The sequence below is a fragment of the Notolepis coatsorum genome, assembly GCF_963971535.1.
Source record: "Notolepis coatsorum genome assembly, chromosome: 6".
NCBI classification, from domain to species: Eukaryota; Metazoa; Chordata; class Actinopteri; order Aulopiformes; family Paralepididae; genus Notolepis; species Notolepis coatsorum.
The window spans coordinates 52624252-52645306 of record NC_140170.1 but is presented as its reverse complement, the minus strand read 5'-3'; the positions used below and the strand labels follow the sequence as shown (position 1 = coordinate 52645306).

General features: G+C 47.7%; 1 protein-coding gene across 1 annotated transcript in view; it reads left to right on the top strand.

The window, feature by feature from the left end:
• pik3c2a (phosphatidylinositol-4-phosphate 3-kinase, catalytic subunit type 2 alpha) overlaps window positions 1–21055 on the top strand; it is a 227092-nt gene that overhangs the window by 101680 nt on the left and 104357 nt on the right. Inside the window, 4 exon segments of the mRNA XM_084315562.1 lie at window positions 11997–12117; window positions 14964–15075; window positions 15197–15276; window positions 18485–18548. Coding sequence (XP_084171688.1) covers window positions 11997–12117; window positions 14964–15075; window positions 15197–15276; window positions 18485–18548 — 377 coding nt within the window.

Genomic DNA, 21055 nt, shown 5'->3' with positions numbered 1-21055 from the left:
TTTACTCAAGTAAATATCTGCTACAAGCTTTGGTCTTAAGTAGAAAAATGCTATTTTTAATCTAGATTAATTACAGAAAATTGTGAGATTAATTAGTACATTTTTTTTGTATCTATTGACAGCACTAAGTACAACATATAACCAACAACGGTACAATTACTTTGTGTTTCCCCTTCCAGCTGTATGTATTACTTTCATTCACCACATTCAAATATTAAACAAAATAGCACCTCCCCCAAAACACACACAAAAGAAAAAATATAGATATATCCACTCCAAAATATATATGCACATAAAAAAATTAAAATGGTAACTGCAACCACCACTATCCACTCCAAGGCAAAAACACCGGTGCAACATCCACACTGGGAAAAACACGGGTGCAACATCCACACTGGGACAAGACGGCACTGAAGGCACACCTGTGACGCAAAGGTCACGCAGAGGAGATAAGATAAGATATTCCTTTATTGATCCCCTTGGGGAAATGTGGGCGTTATAGCAGCATGGGGGAGGGAGGAGGGGAGGTACAGGTATGGGCAGGCTAATAGTAGAAAGACATACCGGTAAATATAAGTGATAGAATTTGAAAAAATATGAGGAAAATAAAACAAGAACAGCGTAAACGATATACTTAACTTTTGAGTGAATGAATGAATGAATGAATGAATGAATGAATGAATGAATGAAAACTTTATTTAACAGATTGCAGAATGGGTACAATACAGTACGGCTCAATACATACAATTGTTAAGGGGATGCAGACCTGAGAAAGACGTTTGTCTTGTTTCCATCAGGGTCCCCCATTTTCAATTCATATAGACATTTATGACATACACAACATACATGACATTTATGGCATAGGGACATATAGGTATTTAGTACTGATACATTTGTGACATAAGCGGTATTCAAATATACAGTACTGTTACAGGGTTACCCGTAACCCTGGGCAACAACTATTATTGCACCAATAAAGGCATGGAAGGGCTCCATCGTTGAACAACAATAGATTCCTGGAGCCTTAATGAGGACGGTCTGATGAAGAACTAGGGTCAAAAGGCTCTGAGAGGGAGGTCTTGGCTACTAAAAGGCTCTGAGAGGGAGGTTTTAGCTACTAAAAGGCTCTGAGAGGGAGGTTTTAGCTACTAAACCACTGAAACGGACTGGAAGCAGAACGGGTGCATCTGGTGTGGAAAGTGGTGAAGCGGGTGCTGCTATTAAGCGTGCGTTCTGTGTCTGTTTCAGGGGTTTAGTTTAGGGTTTAGAATCTCCACACAGTCTTGGTCCCCGGATCTTGCTTGTCAAAAGTATCCGAGTTGATTCCTCTGACGACGGCCATCATTTGTTTGTAATCTGATTACTCTGTGATCCCATAACATTTAATCCATTAGCTCTTAACCGTAATGCTGACTAAGCTACCCCCCCCCCCCCCCACACACACTCCCTTATTTAACAGCCTAAAGCTGCCCGTCATTCTATCCTTTTATTCCATTCCTCCGCTTCTCCTTTCTTTTTTATGACAGAGGAGAAAAGGAATTGACTCATTCGGGTTTGACTTCAAACCACAACGTGTTGATTCCTCACATACTGCAGCGAGGAGGGTCTGGGGGCTAGGAGGGTAGAGAGGTACAGAGAGAGAGGGAGAGAGAGAGACACACACAGACAGAAAGGACTGAGAGGTACTACAGAGTGAGAGAAGAGTGAGAGAGAGGACTGAGAGGTACTAGTTCAAGTTCAAGTTCTTTAATAGTTGTCATACAGAAGTACAGAATACTTTCATACAAAATGCGTCTTACTGTTACGCTCCAGAGACTGTGCTAGACAAGATAGTATCAAATAACATAATAACATAATATAGCATGAATTTAGAAGAAGAAAAATGAGGTCACAGTGTTCGGTATAGACATATGTACAATGTTCTGAGTTACCATATAATATACAATACACAATACTATGCAGTGTACTAATGTACAGTACTATCTAGTGCAAAGCAGAAATGGGATGAGGTACAATTTTAGGTACAATTTACAGTAAGGTGTACGAGTTGTAGTGCAATCCTTCATCCATAAATATAAAGTGTGGGGAGTGGGTGCTACAGTGTGTTTGTTTAAAGTGGGTGTGTGCTATAAAGTGTGTGGAGTGGGTGCTACAGTGTGTTTGTTTAAAGTGAGTGTGTGCGTGTGGATGTGTGTGCTATGTGCGTTTGGTGGTTGTTGTTGTGTAGTGTTCATTCATTGTTCGTTTAGCAGCCTGATGGCCTGGGGATAGAAGCTTCTTCTGAGTCTTTCTGTGCTCGCCTTGAGACTCCGGTATCGCTTGCCTGACCGCAGCAGTTCAAAGAGGCAGTTGTTCGGGTGACTGGAGTCTTTAATGATTCTCTTAGCCTTGCCCTTGCAACGCTTGTTGTAAATGTTCTGGAGGGTGGGGAGCCCCCCTCCAATTGTGCGTTCGGCTGAACGTGTCACTCTTTGTAGTCTGCTTCGGTCTTGTGCAGTGCTATTCCCAAACCAGGAGGTGATGTTGCCGGTCAAGATGCTCTCTATTGTACATGAGTAGAAGTTCTTAAGGATCTTCTGGCTGACTTGGAACTTCCTTAGGCGCCTGAGGAAGTAGAGGCGTTGTCGTGCCTTCTTCACAACACTGTCAATGTGTGTGGTCCATGTCAAGTCCTCGGATATGTAGGCTCCGAGGTACTTAAAGCTGTTGACTCTCTCAACCGGTGCCCCGTCGATGCTGAGGGGGCTGTAGTCCTTGACCCCCGACCTCCTGAAGTCCACAATCATCTCCTTTGTTTTGCTGACGTTCAGGGAGAGGCTGTTTTCCTGGCACCATCCCGCCAGGACCTTGACCTCTTCCAGGTAGGCCCTCTCGTCGTTGGCAGAGATCAGGCCCACCACCACTGTGTCGTCAGCAAATTTGATGATTGTATTGCTACTCCGCTGAGCCACACAGTCGTGTGTGTACAGGGAGTAGAGGAGGGGACTCAGAACACAGCCCTGGGGGGCCCCTATGTTGAGGGTGATGGATGAGGAGGTGCAGTTGCCTGCTCTCACCACCTGGGGTCTGCCAGTCAGGAAGTCCAAGACCCACTGGCAGAGGTCATAGCCCAAGCCCAAGCCCAGGTCCCTGAGCTTGGCTATGAGTATGGAGGGGACTATGGTATTGAATGCCGAGCTGTAGTCGATGAATAGCATTCTCACATAGTTCCCCTGCCTCTTGTCCAGGTGTGATGCTGCTGTGTGCAGCACATGGGCTATGGCGTCCTCCGTGGACCTGTTGGGGCGGTATGCAAATTGCAGGGGGTCCATGTTGATGGGGAGGGAGGAGCAGATGTAGCCCTTTACTAGCTTCTCAAAGCACTTCATGGCTATGGAGGTGAGAGCTACAGGGCGGTAGTCGTTGAGGCAAGCAGGCTTGGATTTTTTGGGTACAGGGATAATAGTGGACTTCTTCAGGCAGGTGGGGATGACAGCCTGTTCTAAGGACAGGTTAAATATGTCAGTGAATACTGGGGCCAGTTGGTCGGCACAGACTTTTAGGACGCGGCCGGGGATGCCGTCCGGACCTGCTGCCTTCCTGATATTCACTTTTTTAAAGGTCCGCCTCACCTCATGCTCTGTTACCCTGAACACTGCGCCTCCATCAGCAGCCGACCCCCCCCCCCCCCATTGCCGTGGCTTGTGAGCTGGTGTTGTTATTACCAGCATCAAACCTCGCATAGAAGGTATTGGGGTCATTTGCTAAGGAGATGTCACTGTTCAGTTTGAGGGAGGCGCCTTTGTAGTCTGTCATCGTTTTGAGCCCCTGCCACATAGCTCTAGAGTCAGCTTGCTCAAACTGGAGTTCAATTTTATCCCTGTAGCGCCGTTTGGCCTCTGACACTGTCCTCCTTACGTTGTATCGCGCCACCTTGTGGTCATTCATGTTGCCTGCCACTAGGCCGTCGTTGTATGCTTTGGTGCGCTCTCTCAGAGCTTCACGGACGGATTTGTCTACCCAGGGTTTTTGATTTGGGTAAACTTTCATTTTGGTAGTGGGGATTGTTTCTTCCACCCTAGTACAAACATAGTCCAGCACTGTTTCCGTGTAGACATTAATGTTATCTGTGTCGCGGAACACATTCCAGTCTGTGTAGTGAAACACGGACCGGAGCGTCTCCTCTGACGTCAAATCCCATTTCTGCACCTCTCGCGAGACTACAGGAGTACTTTTAATTCTCTGTTTGTACTTTGGTGAAAGAAAGATGGACGCGTGATCTGATTTACCAAAGCCACTATCAGAATGAGAGAGAGAGTGAGAAAGAGAGGGAAGTGAGGAAGGGGAGAGAGATACTGTGCAATAGAGAGCTAGAGGGAGTTAGTGATGGAGGGGAGAGAGCATATCTGATAGTGAGAGGGAGATGGTGAGAGAGGTGGGGGCCCGAGGGGGAGGAGAGGTGGGGGCTCGGGGGGGAGGGGGGGGAGGAGAGGTGGGGGCCCGAGAGGGAGGAGGGGGAGGAGAGGTGGGGGCTCGAGGGGGAGGAGGGGGAGGAGAGGTGGGGGCTCGAGGGGGAGGAGAGGTGGGGGCTCGAGGGGGAGGAGAGGTGGGGGCTCGAGAGGGAGGGGGGGGAGGAGAGGTGGGGGCCCGAGAGGGAGGGGGGGGAGGAGAGGTGGGGGCCCGAGAGGGAGGAGGGGGAGGAGAGGTGGGGGCTCGAGGGGGAGGAGAGGTGGGGGCTCGAGGGGGAGGAGAGGTGGGGGCTCGAGAGGGAGGGGGGGGGAGGAGAGGTGGGGGCCCAAGAGGGAGGGGGGGGAGGAGAGGTGGGGGCCCGAGAGGGAGGAGGGGGAGGAGAGGTGGGGGCTCAAGGGGGAGGAGAGGTGGTGGCTCGAGGGGGAGGAGCGGTGGGGGCTCTATTGCGTTTTCACTTCTCACTTCTGCTGCATGCCCTCCTCCTCTCACTGCACCAGTTCTTTATGTAATCTGTCTCTTTATTTAATATGTCTCTTTATTTAACTTCCATGTCTTTGTTTAACTATGATTTGAACTTGTAACTTTTCCTCCTCTTAGCTTTCACTTCACCTCACTGGCTCGTTCTTCCTTAATCTCTGTTTCTTCCTTTTTACTTTTCGATGTTGAAATTAGCTGTCAGTTGAGCCGTGCGGTGCAGGAGGCAGGAGGCTGGAGGCTGGAGGCTGGCTCAGTGCAGGAGGCTCAGTGCAGGAGGCTCAGTGCAGGAGGCTCAGTGCAGGAGGCTCAGTGCAGGAGGCTCAGTGCAGGAGGCAGGAGGCTCAGTGCAGGAGGCTCAGTGCAGGAGGCTCAGTGCAGGAGGCTCAGTGCAGGAGGCTCAGTGCAGGAGGCAGGAGGCTCAGTGCAGGAGGCTCAGTGCAGGAGGCAGGAGGCTCAGTGCAGGAGGCTCAGTGCAGGAGGCAGGAGGCTCAGTGCAGGAGGCTCAGTGCAGGAGGCAGGAGGCTCAGTGCAGGAGGCTCAGTGCAGGAGGCAGGAGGCAGGAGGCTCAGTGCAGGAGGCTCAGTGCAGGAGGCAGGAGGCTCAGTGCAGGAGGCAGGAGGCAGGAGGCTCAGTGCAGGAGGCTCAGTGCAGGAGGCAGGAGGCTCAGTGCAGGAGGCTCAGTGCAGGAGGCAGGAGGCTCAGTGCAGGAGGCTCAGTGCAGGAGGCAGGAGGCTCAGTGCAGGAGGCAGGAGGCAGGAGGCAGGAGGCTCAGTGCAGGAGGCTCAGTGCAGGAGGCAGGAGGCTCAGTGCAGGAGGCTCAGTGCAGGAGGCAGGAGGCTCAGTGCAGGAGGCAGGAGGCTCAGTGCAGGAGGCAGGAGGCTCAGTGCAGGAGGCAGGAGGCTCAGTGCAGGAGGCTCAGTGCAGGAGGCTCAGTGCAGGAGGCAGGAGGCTCAGTGCAGGAGGCTCAGTGCAGGAGGCAGGAGGCTCAGTGCAGGAGGCTCAGTGCAGGAGGCTCAGTGCAGGAGGCTCAGTGCAGGAGGCTCAGTGCAGGAGGCTCAGTGCAGGAGGCTCAGTGCAGGAGGCTGGCTCAGTCCAATGACCTGACGCATCGTTGTCATCATTGGACATCCTGCAAATTTTTATTAGGGACATATTATGGGAAATGGGGTTTGTCTCGTCTTTTCACGGATGTGGCTGGCATGCTATATAGGTTCTGGGGTTTGAAGTCTTCAGGTTAACGAGCCTAAATAAACTGTTCAGAGTGATTGCTTGGTGATGTCACAAGGGAGGACACGAGCAAGAAATTAGCCTCAAGTATAATAATCTATTCGCTTATTTTTGTGAGCCAGGAACATTGTCTACCCAGTTTGTAAATGTTTTCTTTTTACTCTTGGGTGTGGGGGGTAGCCTGGCAGGGAAGGACATAGTTGATTTAAAAGTTAGTGTGTTGCTGCAGCCACCAAAACAATGGCCTGGTAAGAATACAAGGGAAGAAAGCAGTACATTTAAATCTGGCTTCTTTACCAGAAATACCTCACAAACGACAAACCGATTCAAGGAAGGCGTATAAAATTGTTGAAATAATAGAAAAGAGAGAGATTAACGACACCGTAGGAGAAGAAAGACGCCACATCTGTTATTCCTTCCTTTAATGATTAAACGCAGCGCACAAGCTTTGGGTTTGGCTTTGCGCTGCCACAGTCCTCACGGAGAGTACACCATACCGGTGGCTGATTGGACCTGAGACCAGCATCAGAGTCACTCTTAGGCTGCTGCTCTGTACTAGTTTTCCATAAAAAAAACCCTACTGTACTTTCAACCTTGCCTTCATAATTGTATGTGTTACAAGAGTCTTTGTGTGTATGAGCGGGAGGAGTATTTGAAGGCATGTCTTTTAAGTGTGCAGCGCGCTCATAATGAATCCTGAAGCGTTTTTCTGTGATCCTCACCTTCACTAAACAAATAATCATAATTGTGACTGTTTTCCATTTATTAGTCAAATATACCGTACTTTTCGCACTATAAGCCGCACCTGAATTTAAGCCGCAGCAGCTAAATTGAATGATGTGTACATATATAAGCTGCACTGGACTATAAGCCGCAGGTGTTTTAATGTTTAATTACCATATATAAGGGTTCGTGCACAGAGGGGATTGTCGGGAAAGAGATGGCTGTTTGAGGAAGCTCCCATTTATTAACATTTTTGTTTAAACAGGAACGTTAGCCAGTTAGCAGCGCCGGCTACAGTAGCTAGCAACGTTAGCTCTCATAACGTTAGCCAGTTAGCAGCGCCGGGTACAGTAGGTAGCAACGTTAGCTCTCATAACGTTAGCCAGTTAGCAGCTCCCAGTTTGCAGCTCCGGGTACAGTAGGTAGCAACGTTAGCTCTCATAACGTTAGCCAGTTAGCAGCGCCGGGTAGAGTAGGTAGCAACGTTAGCTCTCATAACGTTAGCTAGTTAGCAGCACCGGGTACAGTAGGTAGCAACCTTAGCTCTCATAACGTTAGCCAGTTAGCAGCGCCAGGTACAGTAGGTAGCAACGTTAGCTCTCATAACGTTAGCCAGTTAGCAGCGCCGGGTACAGTAGGTAGCAACGTTAGCTCTCATAACGTTAGCCAGTTGGCAGCGCCGGGTACAGTAGGTAGCAACGTTAGCTCTCATAACGTTAGCCAGTTAGCAGCGCCGGGTACAGTAGGTAGCAACATTAGCTCTCATAACGTTAGCCAGTTAGCAGCGCCGGGTACAGTAGGTAGCAACGTTAGCTCTCATAACGTTAGCCAGTTAGCAGCGCCGGGTACAGTAGGTAGCAACGTTAGCTCTCATAACGTTAGCCAGTTGGCAGCGCCGGGTACAGTAGGTAGCAACGTTAGCTCTCATAACGTTAGCCAGTTAGCAGCGCCGGGTACAGTAGGTAGCAACGTTAGCTCTCATAATGTTAGCCAGTTAGCAGCGCCGGGTACAGTAGGTAGCAACGTTAGCTCTCATAACGTTAGCCAGTTAGCAGCGCCGGGTACAGTAGGTAGCACCGTTGGCTCTCATAACGTTAGCCAGTTAGCAGCGCCGGGTACAGTAGGTAGCAACGTTAGCTCTCATAACGTTAGCCAGTTAGCAGCGCCAGGTACAGTAGGTAGCAACGTTAGCTCTCATAACGTTAGCCAGTTAGCAGCGCCGGGTACAGTAGGTAGGCAGCATGTTGAAAGAGGAGCCCTGAGCTGCTCATACACTAGACTCTTGCCGTCTATGCACCCATTATGCACTTTATTATTTAAAATATTCTGTTATGTACAGTGTTATGTGTTATGTGTTCATGTATGTATTATGTACTACGGTCTGTGGGAGCTCCCCTGAAATTTCGTTGTATACTGTGCAATGACAATTAAAAGTCTATTCTATTCTATTCTAATGGTTTGTTGACGTGGTTGACGTGCACTGCTGCAGCAGATTTAGGAGTCGATCTGACGGTCACAGAGCTGAGGGAGTGCGCCCAGTTAGCTGTAAAAATCCATAGATTAGCCGCACCGTTATATAAGCCGCAGGGTCGAAAAATGGGGGGGAAAGCCGCGGCTTATAGTCCGAAAAGTACGGTACATAAGCGAGCCAAATCCAAAACCAACACTCTACTGTAAGTCAGTAGCTGAGTCAGTGCAGTTGACACAAAAAAAAACCATCAGCTATATAGTCCTACAGTACTATCATTTGAAATGGTTGAATACTCTCCGTGCCCATCCCTAGTGTATGACATGTCTTAACGTCTGTTAGACACACACACGCACACGCACACGCACACACACACGCACTCATGTACTGTATGTGTTTCTGCGTGCCCACCGCGTGCCCTCATATGACCCCTCTTCTAAAGCATTCCAGCCAACTTGTAGCGACATGCGACGGTGGAATTTCTCTCCCTTTGTGATGCCGTGCCCTCGGAAATACCATCCTACCACTCCCAGGGAAATCCCCGAAGCCACCTCAGAGCACCCACTAGAAAGGCCTGCGAGCACCCACTAGAAAGGCCTCCGAGCACCCACTAACGAGGTCAGACAGACACACACACATACACTGTATGGAGACTAGCACACTCTACAGACACACTGTATGGAGACTAGCACACTCTACAGACACACTGTATGGAGACTAGCACACTCTACAGACACACTGTATGGAGTCTAGAGCAGCTACAGACTCACTGTATGGAGACTAGCACACTCTACAGACACACTGTATGGAGACTAGCACACTCTACAGACACACTGTATGGAGACTAGCACACTCTACAGACACACTGTATGGAGACTAGCACACTCTACAGACACACTGTATGGAGACTAGCACACTCTACAGACACACTGTATGGAGACTAGCACACTCTACAGACACACTGTATGGAGACTAGCACACTCTACAGACACACTGTATGGAGACTAGCACACTCTACAGACTCACTGTATGGAGACTAGCACACTCTACAGACTCACTGTATGGAGACTAGCACACTCTACAGACACACTGTATGGAGACTAGCACACTCTACAGACTCACTGTATGGAGACTAGCACACTCTACAGACTCACTGTATGGAGACTAGCACACTCTACAGACACACTGTATGGAGACTAGCACACTCTACAGACACACTGTATGGAGACTAGAGCAGCTACAGACACACTGTATGGAGACTAGCACACTCTACAGACACACTGTATGGAGACTAGCACACTCTACAGACACACTGTATGGAGACTAGCACACTCTACAGACTCACTGTATGGAGACTAGCACACTCTACAGACTCACTGTATGGAGACTAGCACACTCTACAGACTCACTGTATGGAGACTAGCACACTCTACAGACTCACTGTATGGAGACTAGCACACTCTACAGACTCACTGTATGGAGACTAGCACACTCTACAGACACACTGTATGGAGACTAGAGCAGCTACAGACACACTGTATGGAGACTAGCACACTCTACAGACTCACTGTATGGAGACTAGAGCAGCTACAGACACTGTATGGAGACTAGCACACTCTACAGACACACTGTATGGAGACTAGCACACTCTACAGACACACTGTATGGAGACTAGCACACTCTACAGACTCACTGTATGGAGACTAGAGCAGCTACAGACACTGTATGGAGACTAGCACACTCTACAGACTCACTGTATGGAGACTAGAGCAGCTACAGACACTGTATGGAGACTAGCACACTCTACAGACACACTGTATGGAGACTAGCACACTCTACAGACACACTGTATGGAGACTAGCACACTCTACAGACACACTGTATGGAGACTAGCACACTCTACAGACACACTGTATGGAGACTAGCACACTCTACAGACACACTGTATGGAGACTAGAGCAGCTACAGACACACTGTATGGAGACTAGCACACTCTACAGACACACTGTATGGAGACTAGCACACTCTACAGACACACTGTATGGAGACTAGCACACTCTACAGACTCACTGTATGGAGACAAATGTCCTCTGATATGATATGATACATTTATTTATATTGCGCCCCTCAACCAATAGTCGGCCCGGGCCGCATCCCGGGAGAGAAAGAGAAAACAAACAAAAAGGACAGGAACAAAAACGAAAAACAGAAAAAATACAGGCAGTCCAACCAATCGGATAGAGAACAGACGGACACAATACACCACACATACAACAAAACAAAAAAACGAGCTCATGGATTGTTTATGGCGAATAGGTGGCTTTTGAGCATGGCCTTAAAGGTCCGCAGAGTGTTGCAGATTTCAAGTTTAGTGGGAGCTTGTTCCAGAGTGTCAGAGCTGCGACTGCGAAAGCCCGGTTTCCCTTTGTCACCAGTCTTGTGGGATTTTTAGGCAGATTTGGTTGTTTGAACGGAGGGATCTGGAGCTGGTTGATTGGACCAGGAGTTCTTTTATGTAAGCTGGGGCGAGACCGCTTATATCTTTGTACAGTATGTGAACATGAGGATTTTTAAATGTATTCGTTGTCCTTGTAGGGAAGATGTGGTCCCTCATCTTGGTGCCCGTCACGAGCCTGGCGGCTGCGTTCTGGACCAGTTGGAGGCGGTTGATGTATTTATCTGCGACACCAGAGTAGAGGGCGTTGCAGTAGTCCAGTCTTGAGAATTTGAGGGTGAGGATGACCCTTTGAAGGTCGCTGGGGGAGAGGAATGTTTTTATTTTTGCGATGGTGCGCAGCTGGAGGAAGCAGGACTGAGCCACTGCTCGCACTTGTCTGTCGAGTTTCAGCTCTGAGTCAAAAAAGACCCCCAGGCTGCGGTCCTCTGACTCCGGTCTCCTCTCATCCCCACCACCAACCTGCAGACTGTTGGTCCCAAAGCCTTCTCTGTGGCCGCACCCACCCTCTGGAACTCACTCCCTCCAAACATCCGCAGTGCTACATCCCTGCACTCTTTCAAATCCCAACTCAAACTCTTCACCAAATGTATAAATTACTCTGCCTGATTTCCCTCTTTTCTTTTCTTTAACTTTTTTACTTTGTTGTTACGTTGTTCCCCTGATCCCCTCCCCCTAGCTTCCCCCCCACTATTAAGTGCCTTGGGTCTATATAAATCCAAGAAATTATTATTATTATTATTATTAAATGGGTATAATTAAATGTAGGGCTTACAGCTTGGAATCAGACGATGTGGCCATATCCCAATAGAATCACCATGGTCCCAGTGTTACTGTCGGTGTCCTAGGAGTTGTTCCACTAGGCTCTGTCTATGGAGCATCATTTCTGTGTATGACGAGGCCTTCTCAACCAGATAGGATCCCAATCGAGTACTTATAGAAGATTCTAAATAAGTGTCTGATACTTTCCACCATTATTATTAAGCTGTACCATCCAAGATGCTGTAACAATATTATTATAAACATGATTTAAAGTGTAAATGTAAAATGTAAATATGAGGAATATGGCTTTAAAGCACATTGTTTATTGCCCCCTCTTCCTCCTCTTCTCATCCATCTCACCCCTTTTCTCCCCTCTCTCTCTCTCTCCCTCTCTCTCTCTCCCACCTTCTCTCTCTCCCACCTTCTCTCTCTCAGTGAATTCTCCAGTAGAGTTATTGATCAGTCAGACTCTGTGTTGGGTTCATGATGACTTGGACCAGGTGGATATCTCCAGCTATGTGCTGAAGGTCTGCGGCCACGAGGAGGTGCTGCAGAAGTGAGTAGATGCACGCACACACGCACACGCACGGCACGCACACGCACACACTCATTTGGCAGGACCCAGTTCCATGAATGAAGTGTGTACGTCATACTACATACTGTTGGAGCTTACTGACAGTTCACTCACAGCTGTTTCCACTTGCTAGCTACACAATCAGGAGGATATATTATACTGTCACACAAAGGACAGTGGTCAATATGTTTTTAGTTTTTTTGTTTTGTATTCCTTTTGGCGCCTCTTGGACCAGATCGACATTACAAATAAGAAACCTGTTCTTAATGTTTTATCTGGCTAGATAAAGAAATATAGTATGTAGCATGGAGAAATCAGAAGCAGCAATGGTTATTTCTAGGGCTGTCTTAAATACTTCGAAGCTTCGTTCGATGGGCATGGGATTCGAATATGAAAATAAAATTCGAATATATTAAAAGAATAAAATAAAAAAAAACATTTGTGCAAAATCAACTCTGCCTCTCTTTGTTAACTACAACAAGCAATGCTGTTTATTTAAGATGAGGTCGGACTCGGCACTGACAGATTTGTGTTCATTGTGCTGCTTTTATAAAGCCTCAAATGATGGCTTACAATATTTCATGAAAGCAAAGTGTTTAGTTTGTCTAAGATTTAAAAAGGTTTAAACTTTACAGCACTGACAAAGTTGAACAAAGTCCCATAACAGTTATTTTCCCGCTATAAAACGTTCAAACACAAACTGCTGTTTTAATCTTTTAGATAATGCTAAGCTAGCTTTCAACGCAACAACGTTTTTGCCGTACACTCTCATGCACCGCAGGCTTTCAGAACGAGATTTCTGTTTCAGCGGCACAAACAAGCACTTTTGGTGATAATTATAATACAAAATGAAGAGCACTCTCAAAAAACAGTTGAAACGGCGAGTACTTGAGTAATCGATTACTCACACCCATCCCTACTGGTCATGTGACTGTGATAGGGCTGTCCCCGACTAAGGATTTGGATGGTCGACTATCATTGGCCAAAATTTGCCGTTAGTCGACTAATGGTTGAAAAAAAAATGTTTTTTAATTATTATTATTATAATTTTTTTTTATCATTCCATTTGGGCTGTGGGGGGTGCTTAATGTCTGAAGGAGTCGACTGAAGGCTTCTTGTCCTCTGCAAAAGCATGCAATTGGTCCACTGATGGATACATCTTGATATTTGTCTAGTCTAGTGTGTTCATTAGATGGGTGAAATCCTCTTTCAGTGCCTCTGTGCCTGTTTTCGTAGGCAGTTAGCCTCTGGTATGCGCGCCATTAGCGTTAGCCACGCTTCTAGGCCTCTTTTCTTTTGGAAATAATGATAAAAAAAAAATTATAATATATATATATATTTTTTTATATTATATTCTACTAAGAGATTGGCCAGTCGACTACGGCTCCTTTCGACCGATTAGTTGACTAATCGACTAATAGGGGTCAGCCCTAGACTGTGACCTCACACCCATCCCTACTGGTCATGTGACTGTTGGTAAGACCTCACGCCCTGGTTCACGGTCTGCTGGACCCCTTTCTGCATTTCTATTGGTTCCTTAATCCAACGCTGGTGTCTGTTACTGGACAGTGAGCTGGAATGAAATTGCACTATTGGTTTTTGAAAAGTCATGGAATTTACATACAGTAAACTTACATGAACACAGTCAGATACACACAGACACATACTCGCACACACACACACTAATATAAACATTTATGAACACAGTCAGACACATGTCGTACATATGTGTGCACTGCGCACACAAACACACACACACACACACACTCACACAAAAACATAAAGATAAACATTCATGAACACACAGTCAGACACGTAACTGTACATGCATGCACACACACAGAAACAAAGCCCTTTGACCTGCTGTTCCACAGCCCTCCTCTATGGTGTCTGCTGCCCTCGCTGGCAGGAGAGAGAAGAGGAGAACAGATCAACATTCCACAGGCCAGGGAGCTGTTTGTCTTGAATTGTCTTAGCCAAACGTTTCCTCTCAGGCCGCGCAAACGAGTCCATTGCAAAAGCAGCAACAGCAGGGAAGGGAGGGTAGGGGATAGTTGGTTTAATGAAGAACAGAGAGAAAGAGATGGAGAGAGAGAGAGATGGAGTGGAGACAAAGAGAGGGAGAGGAGACTGTGTGAGGGGCCAGCTCTACTCATGGATGGAGTGAAGGAGAGTGAACACACCTAAACTCAAGTTACCTCACATTTTTTATTATACCCACTAGGGGTGGGTAAAAAATCTATACGTAGTAGTATCGCGATACTTTGCGTGGCGATACTGTTACAGTATTACTGTATCGATACAGGGACGGCAAGTATCGATATTTAATATTATTATTATTTTTTTTGTATAAGGAAGTTGCAGTGTTCATTTCAATACCTGTAATAGTACAGTAGTCCACACGTGTGCATTCAGTTAAGTTGGAATATGACTGTAATACAAACAGTTCAGTTTGTCAGGTACATGCAACACAGATTACAGTGTTGACATCTGTCTGCTTGAGAAAATACCATGTTCTGCAATAAAAATTATTGAAGTGAGATGAACAGACTGAACTTTATTTTATTAGATAAAACATGTTGACAAAGTTTTACTTTGCAGTTGAAAAAAGGTAATAAATCGCAATACTCGGCATATCACAATATATTTAGTATCGCAATACTATCGTATCGTGAGGCCTCTAGTGATTCCCACCCATCAAGTGCACAGGGGTATTGTGTGTGTGTGTGTGTGTGTGTCAGTCATAATGCTTCTGTACTTGAATCGGTTTCCAATACCTCCTGTGTGTGTTTGACCCCTGACCTCTCCGTGATGTCATCCTGCCTCAGTAAACACAGTCTGGGCAGCCATGACTACGTCCAGAACTGCAGGAAGTGGGAGACGGAGATCCAGCTTCAGCTGATATCCCACTCCATCATGACACGTGACCTCGCACGCACTGTAAGTCCCCCCCCCCCCCCGTCTCCCCCCCCCCGTCTCCATCATGACACGTGACCTCGCACGCACTGGAGGAGCTGCTTGTATGCTCGACTGACACGTCTGTGTTGTTGTTGTGCTGCAGGCGGAGGACGACAGCTCCACGGTGGACGTGGAGAAGCACCTGGGCGAGGTGGAGAGGCCCTTCAGGGAGAACGTCACCAGGTAGGAGCACACTGCACAATGTAGAGGGTAGGGCTGACCCCTATTAGTCGAATAGTCGACTAATCCATCGAAAGGAACCGTAGTCGACTGCCAACCTCTTAGTCGAATGCAAAAAAATAAAGAAATAAAAATAAAAGTTTCTTTTAAAAAAAAAAATGTTGTATCATTCTTTCCAAAAGAAAAGAGGCCTAGAAGCGTGGCTAACGCTAATGGCGCGCATACCAGAGGCTAACTGCCTACGAAAACAGGCACAGAGGCACTGAAAGAGGATTTAACCCATCTAATGAACACACTAGACTAGACAAATATCAAGATGTATCCATCAGTGGACCAATTGCATGCTTTTGCAGAGGACAAGCCTTCAGTCAGACATTAAGCACCCCCACAGCCCAAATGGAATGATACAAAAATAAAAAATTTATTTAATTATTATACCTTTTTATAATTTTTTTTATAGTCGACTATCGGCTAATTTTGGCGACTACAAATCGACTATATAAATCCTTAGTCAGGGACAGCCCTAGTAGATGGTGAACGTAGTTACCTTACATTAGGCACATCCTAGCCTAAGATGTTTAGTTGAATGGAATCCAATTCAACAAAAAAAGAGTCAAACCTGCAATGTTGCACTTCAAAGGAGCTTTTGTTTATTTAACCGCGGAGCTAATGATGCTAATGATGGAGCATCGCCATCGGTTGTGTGATAGTAAAGGGCTAACCTTCTGTATTGTCACAGTGAAAGGGTTAACCGGCTGTCATGTGGCAATGAAATGGTTAAAAAGAAAGAAGGTCAACTCCTGTCGAGCGTCAGGGTCTCAGGGTCTCAGCTCCTGTCGAGCGTCAGGGTCTCAGGGTCTCAGTCCTGTTCAGCGTCAGGGTCTCAGGGTCTCAGTCCTGTTGAGCGTCAGGGTCTCAGGGTCTCAGCTCCTGTTCAGCGTCAGGGTCTCAGGGTCTCAGTCCTGTTCAGCGTCAGGGTCTCAGGGTCTCAGCTCCTGTTCAGCGTCAGGGTCTCAGGGTCTCAGCTCCTGTTGAGCGTCAGGGTCTCAGGGTCTCAGTCCTGTTGAGCGTCAGGGTCTCAGTCCTGTTGAGCGTCAGGGTCTCAGGGTCTCAGTCCTGTTGAGCGTCAGGGTCTCAGGGTCTCAGTCCTGTTGAGCGTCAGGGTCTCAGGGTCTCAGTCCTGTTCAGCGTCAGGGTCTCAGGGTCTCAGCTCCTGTTCAGCGTCAGGGTCTCAGGGTCTCAGCTCCTGTTGAGCGTCAGGGTCTCAGGGTCTCAGTCCTGTTGAGCGTCAGGGTCTCAGGGTCTCAGTCCTGTTGAGCGTCAGGGTCTCAGGGTCTCAGTCCTGTTGAGCGTCAGGGTCTCAGTCCTGTCGAGCGTCAGGGTCTCAGTCCTGTTCAGCGTCAGGGTCTCAGGGTCTCAGTCCTGTTGAGCGTCAGGGTCTCAGGGTCTCAGCTCCTGTCGAGCGTCAGGGTCTCAGGGTCTCAGTCCTGTTCAGCGTCAGGGTCTCAGGGTCTCAGTCCTGTTGAGCGTCAGGGTCTCAGGGTCTCAGTCCTGTTGAGCGTCAGGGTCTCAGGGTCTCAGCTCCTGTTGAGCGTCAGGGTCTCAGGGTCTCAGTCCTGTTGAGCGTCAGGGTCTCAGGGTCTCAGGGTCTCTGGGTCTCAGGGTCTCAGCTCCTGTTGAGCGTCAGGGTCTCAGGGTCTCAGTCCTGTTGAGCGTCAGGGTCTCAGGGTCTCAGCTCCTGTTGAGCGTCAGGGTCTCAGGGTCTCAGTCCTGTTGAGCGTCAGGGTCTCTGGGTCTCAGGGTCTCAGCTCCTGTTGAGCGTCAGGGTCTCTGGGTCTCAGGGTCTCAGCTCCTGTTCAGCGTCAGGGTCTCAGGGTCTCAGTCCTGTTCAGCGTCAGGGTCTCAGGGTCTCAGTCCTGTTGAGCGTCAGGGTCTCAGGGTCTCAGTCCTGTTCAGCGTCAGGGTCTCAGGGTCTCAGCTCCTGTTCAGCGTCAGGGTCTCAGGGTCTCAGCTCCTGTTCAGCGTCAGGGTCTCAGGGTCTCAGTCCTGTTCAGCGTCAGGGTCTCAGGGTCTCAGCTCCTGTCGAGCGTCAGGGTCTCAGGGTCTCAGCTCCTGTCGAGCGTCAGGGTCTCAGGGTCTCAGGGTCTCAGCTCCTGTTCAGCGTCAGGGTCTCAGGGTCTCAGCTCCTGTCGAGCGTCAGGGTCTCAGGGTCTCAGTCCTGTTCAGCGTCAGGGTCTCAGGGTCTCAGTCCTGTTGAGCGTCAGGGTCTCAGGGTCTCAGCTCCTGTCGAGCGTCAGGGTCTCAGGGTCTCAGTCCTGTTGAGCGTCAGGGTCTCAGGGTCTCAGCTCCTGTCGAGCGTCAGGGTCTCAGGGTCTCAGTCCTGTTGAGCGTCAGGGTCTCAGGGTCTCAGTCCTGTTGAGCGTCAGGGTCTCAGGGTCTCAGCTCCTGTTGAGCGTCAGGGTCTCAGGGTCTCAGTCCTGTTGAGCGTCAGGGTCTCAGGGTCTCAGCTCCTGTCGAGCGTCAGGGTCTCTGCAGTCGTGGAGAACCTGGAAGAGACACGGCATTCTAAGAATTTAACTTTTGAGTTTTCCAGGCCTGGAGAAGATATCGGAAATTATACTCATCCAAATAGTTTGGAAATTCTTGAATAGTTCTTGAAATATGGTAGATTTAGGTACTTATGAAAGAATAAAAATCCATCAGTTTATCCTCTGATCTGATCTGATAGATAGACTTATCTTCTTCTCTTCTCTTCTGTCTCCTTTCACTCAATCTTTTTTGTCTTCATTCCACACTCTCCCTCCTCTCTTTCTCTCTCTCTCTCTCTCGCTCTCTCTCTCTCACACCCTTCTCTCTCTCTCTCTCTCTCTCTCTCTCTCTCTCTCACTGCCCCTTACTCTCACTGCCTCTCTCTCTCTCTCTCTCTCTCTCTCTCTCTCTCTCTCTCTCTCTCTCTCTCTCTCTCTCTCTCTCTCTCTCTCTCTCTCTCTCTCTCTCTCTCTCTCTCTCTCTCTCACTGCCCCTTACTCTCACTGCCTTTCTCTCTCACTCTCACTGCCCCCCCTCTCTCTCCTCTCTCTCTCTCCTCTCTCTCTCTCACTCTCACTGCCCCCCCCCTCCTCTCCTCTCTCTCTCTCTCTCTCTCTCTCTCTCTCTCTCTCTCTCTCTCTCACTGCCCCCCCCCCCCTCTCCTCTCCTCTCCTCCTCTCAGACAAGGCCTGGCTGACTATCTGGAAGGCTACCACAATCAAGTCAACATCTGCCTCCAGAACGAGGTACTTGGACCGGTTCCATTCTGACCTCATGTTCACGGCGCAGGACTCCACAGATTGCATCCAGGCATCCAGAGTGTTCCGTGTGTGAGGGGGGGCTCGAGGATTCCTGGAAAGCGCGCTCTCTAGAAATGGCACATCTGTTTCGAGCCAGCACTGGTTGTTGGAGTAATTAAATACAGATTGAACAGAAACGAGGCCATTCAGGAGACCCCCCCCCCCACACACACACACACACACACACACACACACACACACACACATTGCTCCAATGGGCTTGAACCATCAGCCCCCCTCACCCTACGTTAGGAGCCAGCATTGGTATCAAGTTTAATTTGTGTGAGCCAAAAAAGAAACGTGCTATGTAGTGAATATGCACAAGACACACACACACACACACACACACACACACACACACACACACACACACACACACACACACACACACACACACAGGGGTAGTCTTTCAGCTCTTAAGTACACACACGCAGACTTGTACTCTCTGTTCTTAAAGGACCATACCACTCAAAATGTTACTTCCCACGGAGAAGGGATTGCAGAGATTGATCTTCAACACATTTTAGTATACAGTGGTGTATGTATGTAAATGTCGATCTCAGTCTACATTTCTAAATGTCATTCACTGCCATTATGTTGAAAGTGTGTGTAAAAACACCCCAGGAGACCTGAAAGTTGCTAGGTGGAGGTAATTCATCCTTTTGAAAGTCACTACATTGTTTATTTGATCTAAAACGACGGTATTGCTCTTAAATCAAATGAAATCACCTCCACCTGCGTGAGTCCTGTGGTCAGTAGGGTTGGGCACCGAAAACCGGTTCTAATAGGAACCGGTTCCTAACTTCCGGTTCTGGAACCGGAAGTAACATATTTGCATTTCGATTCTTAATTTCGATTCTTAAAAAAAGAAGAAAAAAAAATACTTTGTTAATTAATACCCTGATTACAGTACAGCAACCAAATTAAACTATCAAGTCAACTGAAAATGTGAATAGTATGAAAAAAAATTACATTTAAAAAAAAAAAAAAAAAAACTCCTGCGAAATAAGCTGTGACCTGTTTTGACCTGCACCTCAAAGAATTGGAATCGAGAATCTTTTAGAACAGGAATCGATATGGAGAATCGGAACCGGAATCGTTCAAATCCAAACGATGCCCAACCCTAGTGGTCAGAGGTCTGAGTGAACTGGGAGGCTTGTGAGAATGTGTTTACTCTTTTTCATAACCACATCCTTGAACCACGCGACACACGCAGTGATCTTTTACAGAGCAAAAAGCATGTGCATGCTCTACTCCTTCCCTTGATGAATAAACACACACACGCTTTGGGAGAGAGAGAGAGTAGCTAATGTTCACAAATGTTGATTGAACATTCCTAACCTTGACCTTAACCTAACCCTAACTCTAACCTTGACCCCTAACCTTAAAATAGCTCCTTTATAGGGAGGTGTAGTCTGACGTCACTTTAGTTTCCCTGTACAGGGATTTATCATTGGGAACATTTATTATCGGCTATTGTAATAATTCTGCCTCATGAACATTGGCACGCTTTCCATTTTTGCACAAAATGAGTTCCCTTCTATCACTAACATTATTGTTTAAGCATTTTTGGTTGAAATAAAATTATACGTAAACCTTTTTACGATTAATTGCGAATTGTTTCATGTTGAGCTATAGATTGTGGATGAATAATACACACAGAAAGGTACACCGTGCCAATGTCCCATGCTTTATTTGTTTTAAACGAGACTATTTAGAAATGTGTCCATTGGAAATATATTGCAGTTTCAAGCGAGGTGGACCGGCCGGAAACGACAATGACGTAACCACTACACCTCCCTATAGACCAGGAAGTAACCACTACACCTCCCTATAGACCAGGAAGTAACCACTACACCTCCCTATAGACCAGGAAGTAACCACTACACCTCCCTATAGACCAGGAAGTAACCACTACACCTCCCTATAGACCAGGAAGTAACTACTACACCTCCCTATAGACCAGGAAGTAACCACTACACCTCCCTATAGACCAGGAAGTAACCACTACACCTCCCTATAGACCAGGAAGTAACCACTACACCTCCCTATAGACCAGGAAGTAACCACTACACCTCCCTATAGACCAGGAAGTAACCACTATACCTCCCGCGTCTCTACTTTCCGTAGCTCCATTTCTGCAGACCCCTCTCTGATTGGTTGAGCCCATTTCTGCAGACCCCTCTCTGATTGGCCGAGCGCGCGCATGCGCATGAGCCGCGACAAGCTCCTATAGCCAGGAATCGAAACTCCGTTAAGCTCCAGAGAGAGAGGCTGAAAACCCACAGTTCTTTCCCGACGGATGGGAGCCGAATCCCGGATCCGAGTTTTCTGATGAATACCCCCAAAACATGGAGGTCGCGAATGCAATTTATACGCATGGAAGTATTGATTACGCCATAACTAATCATTCAAAAAATATGCCCTTAACTGGAATATGTTGTGTGTGCCTT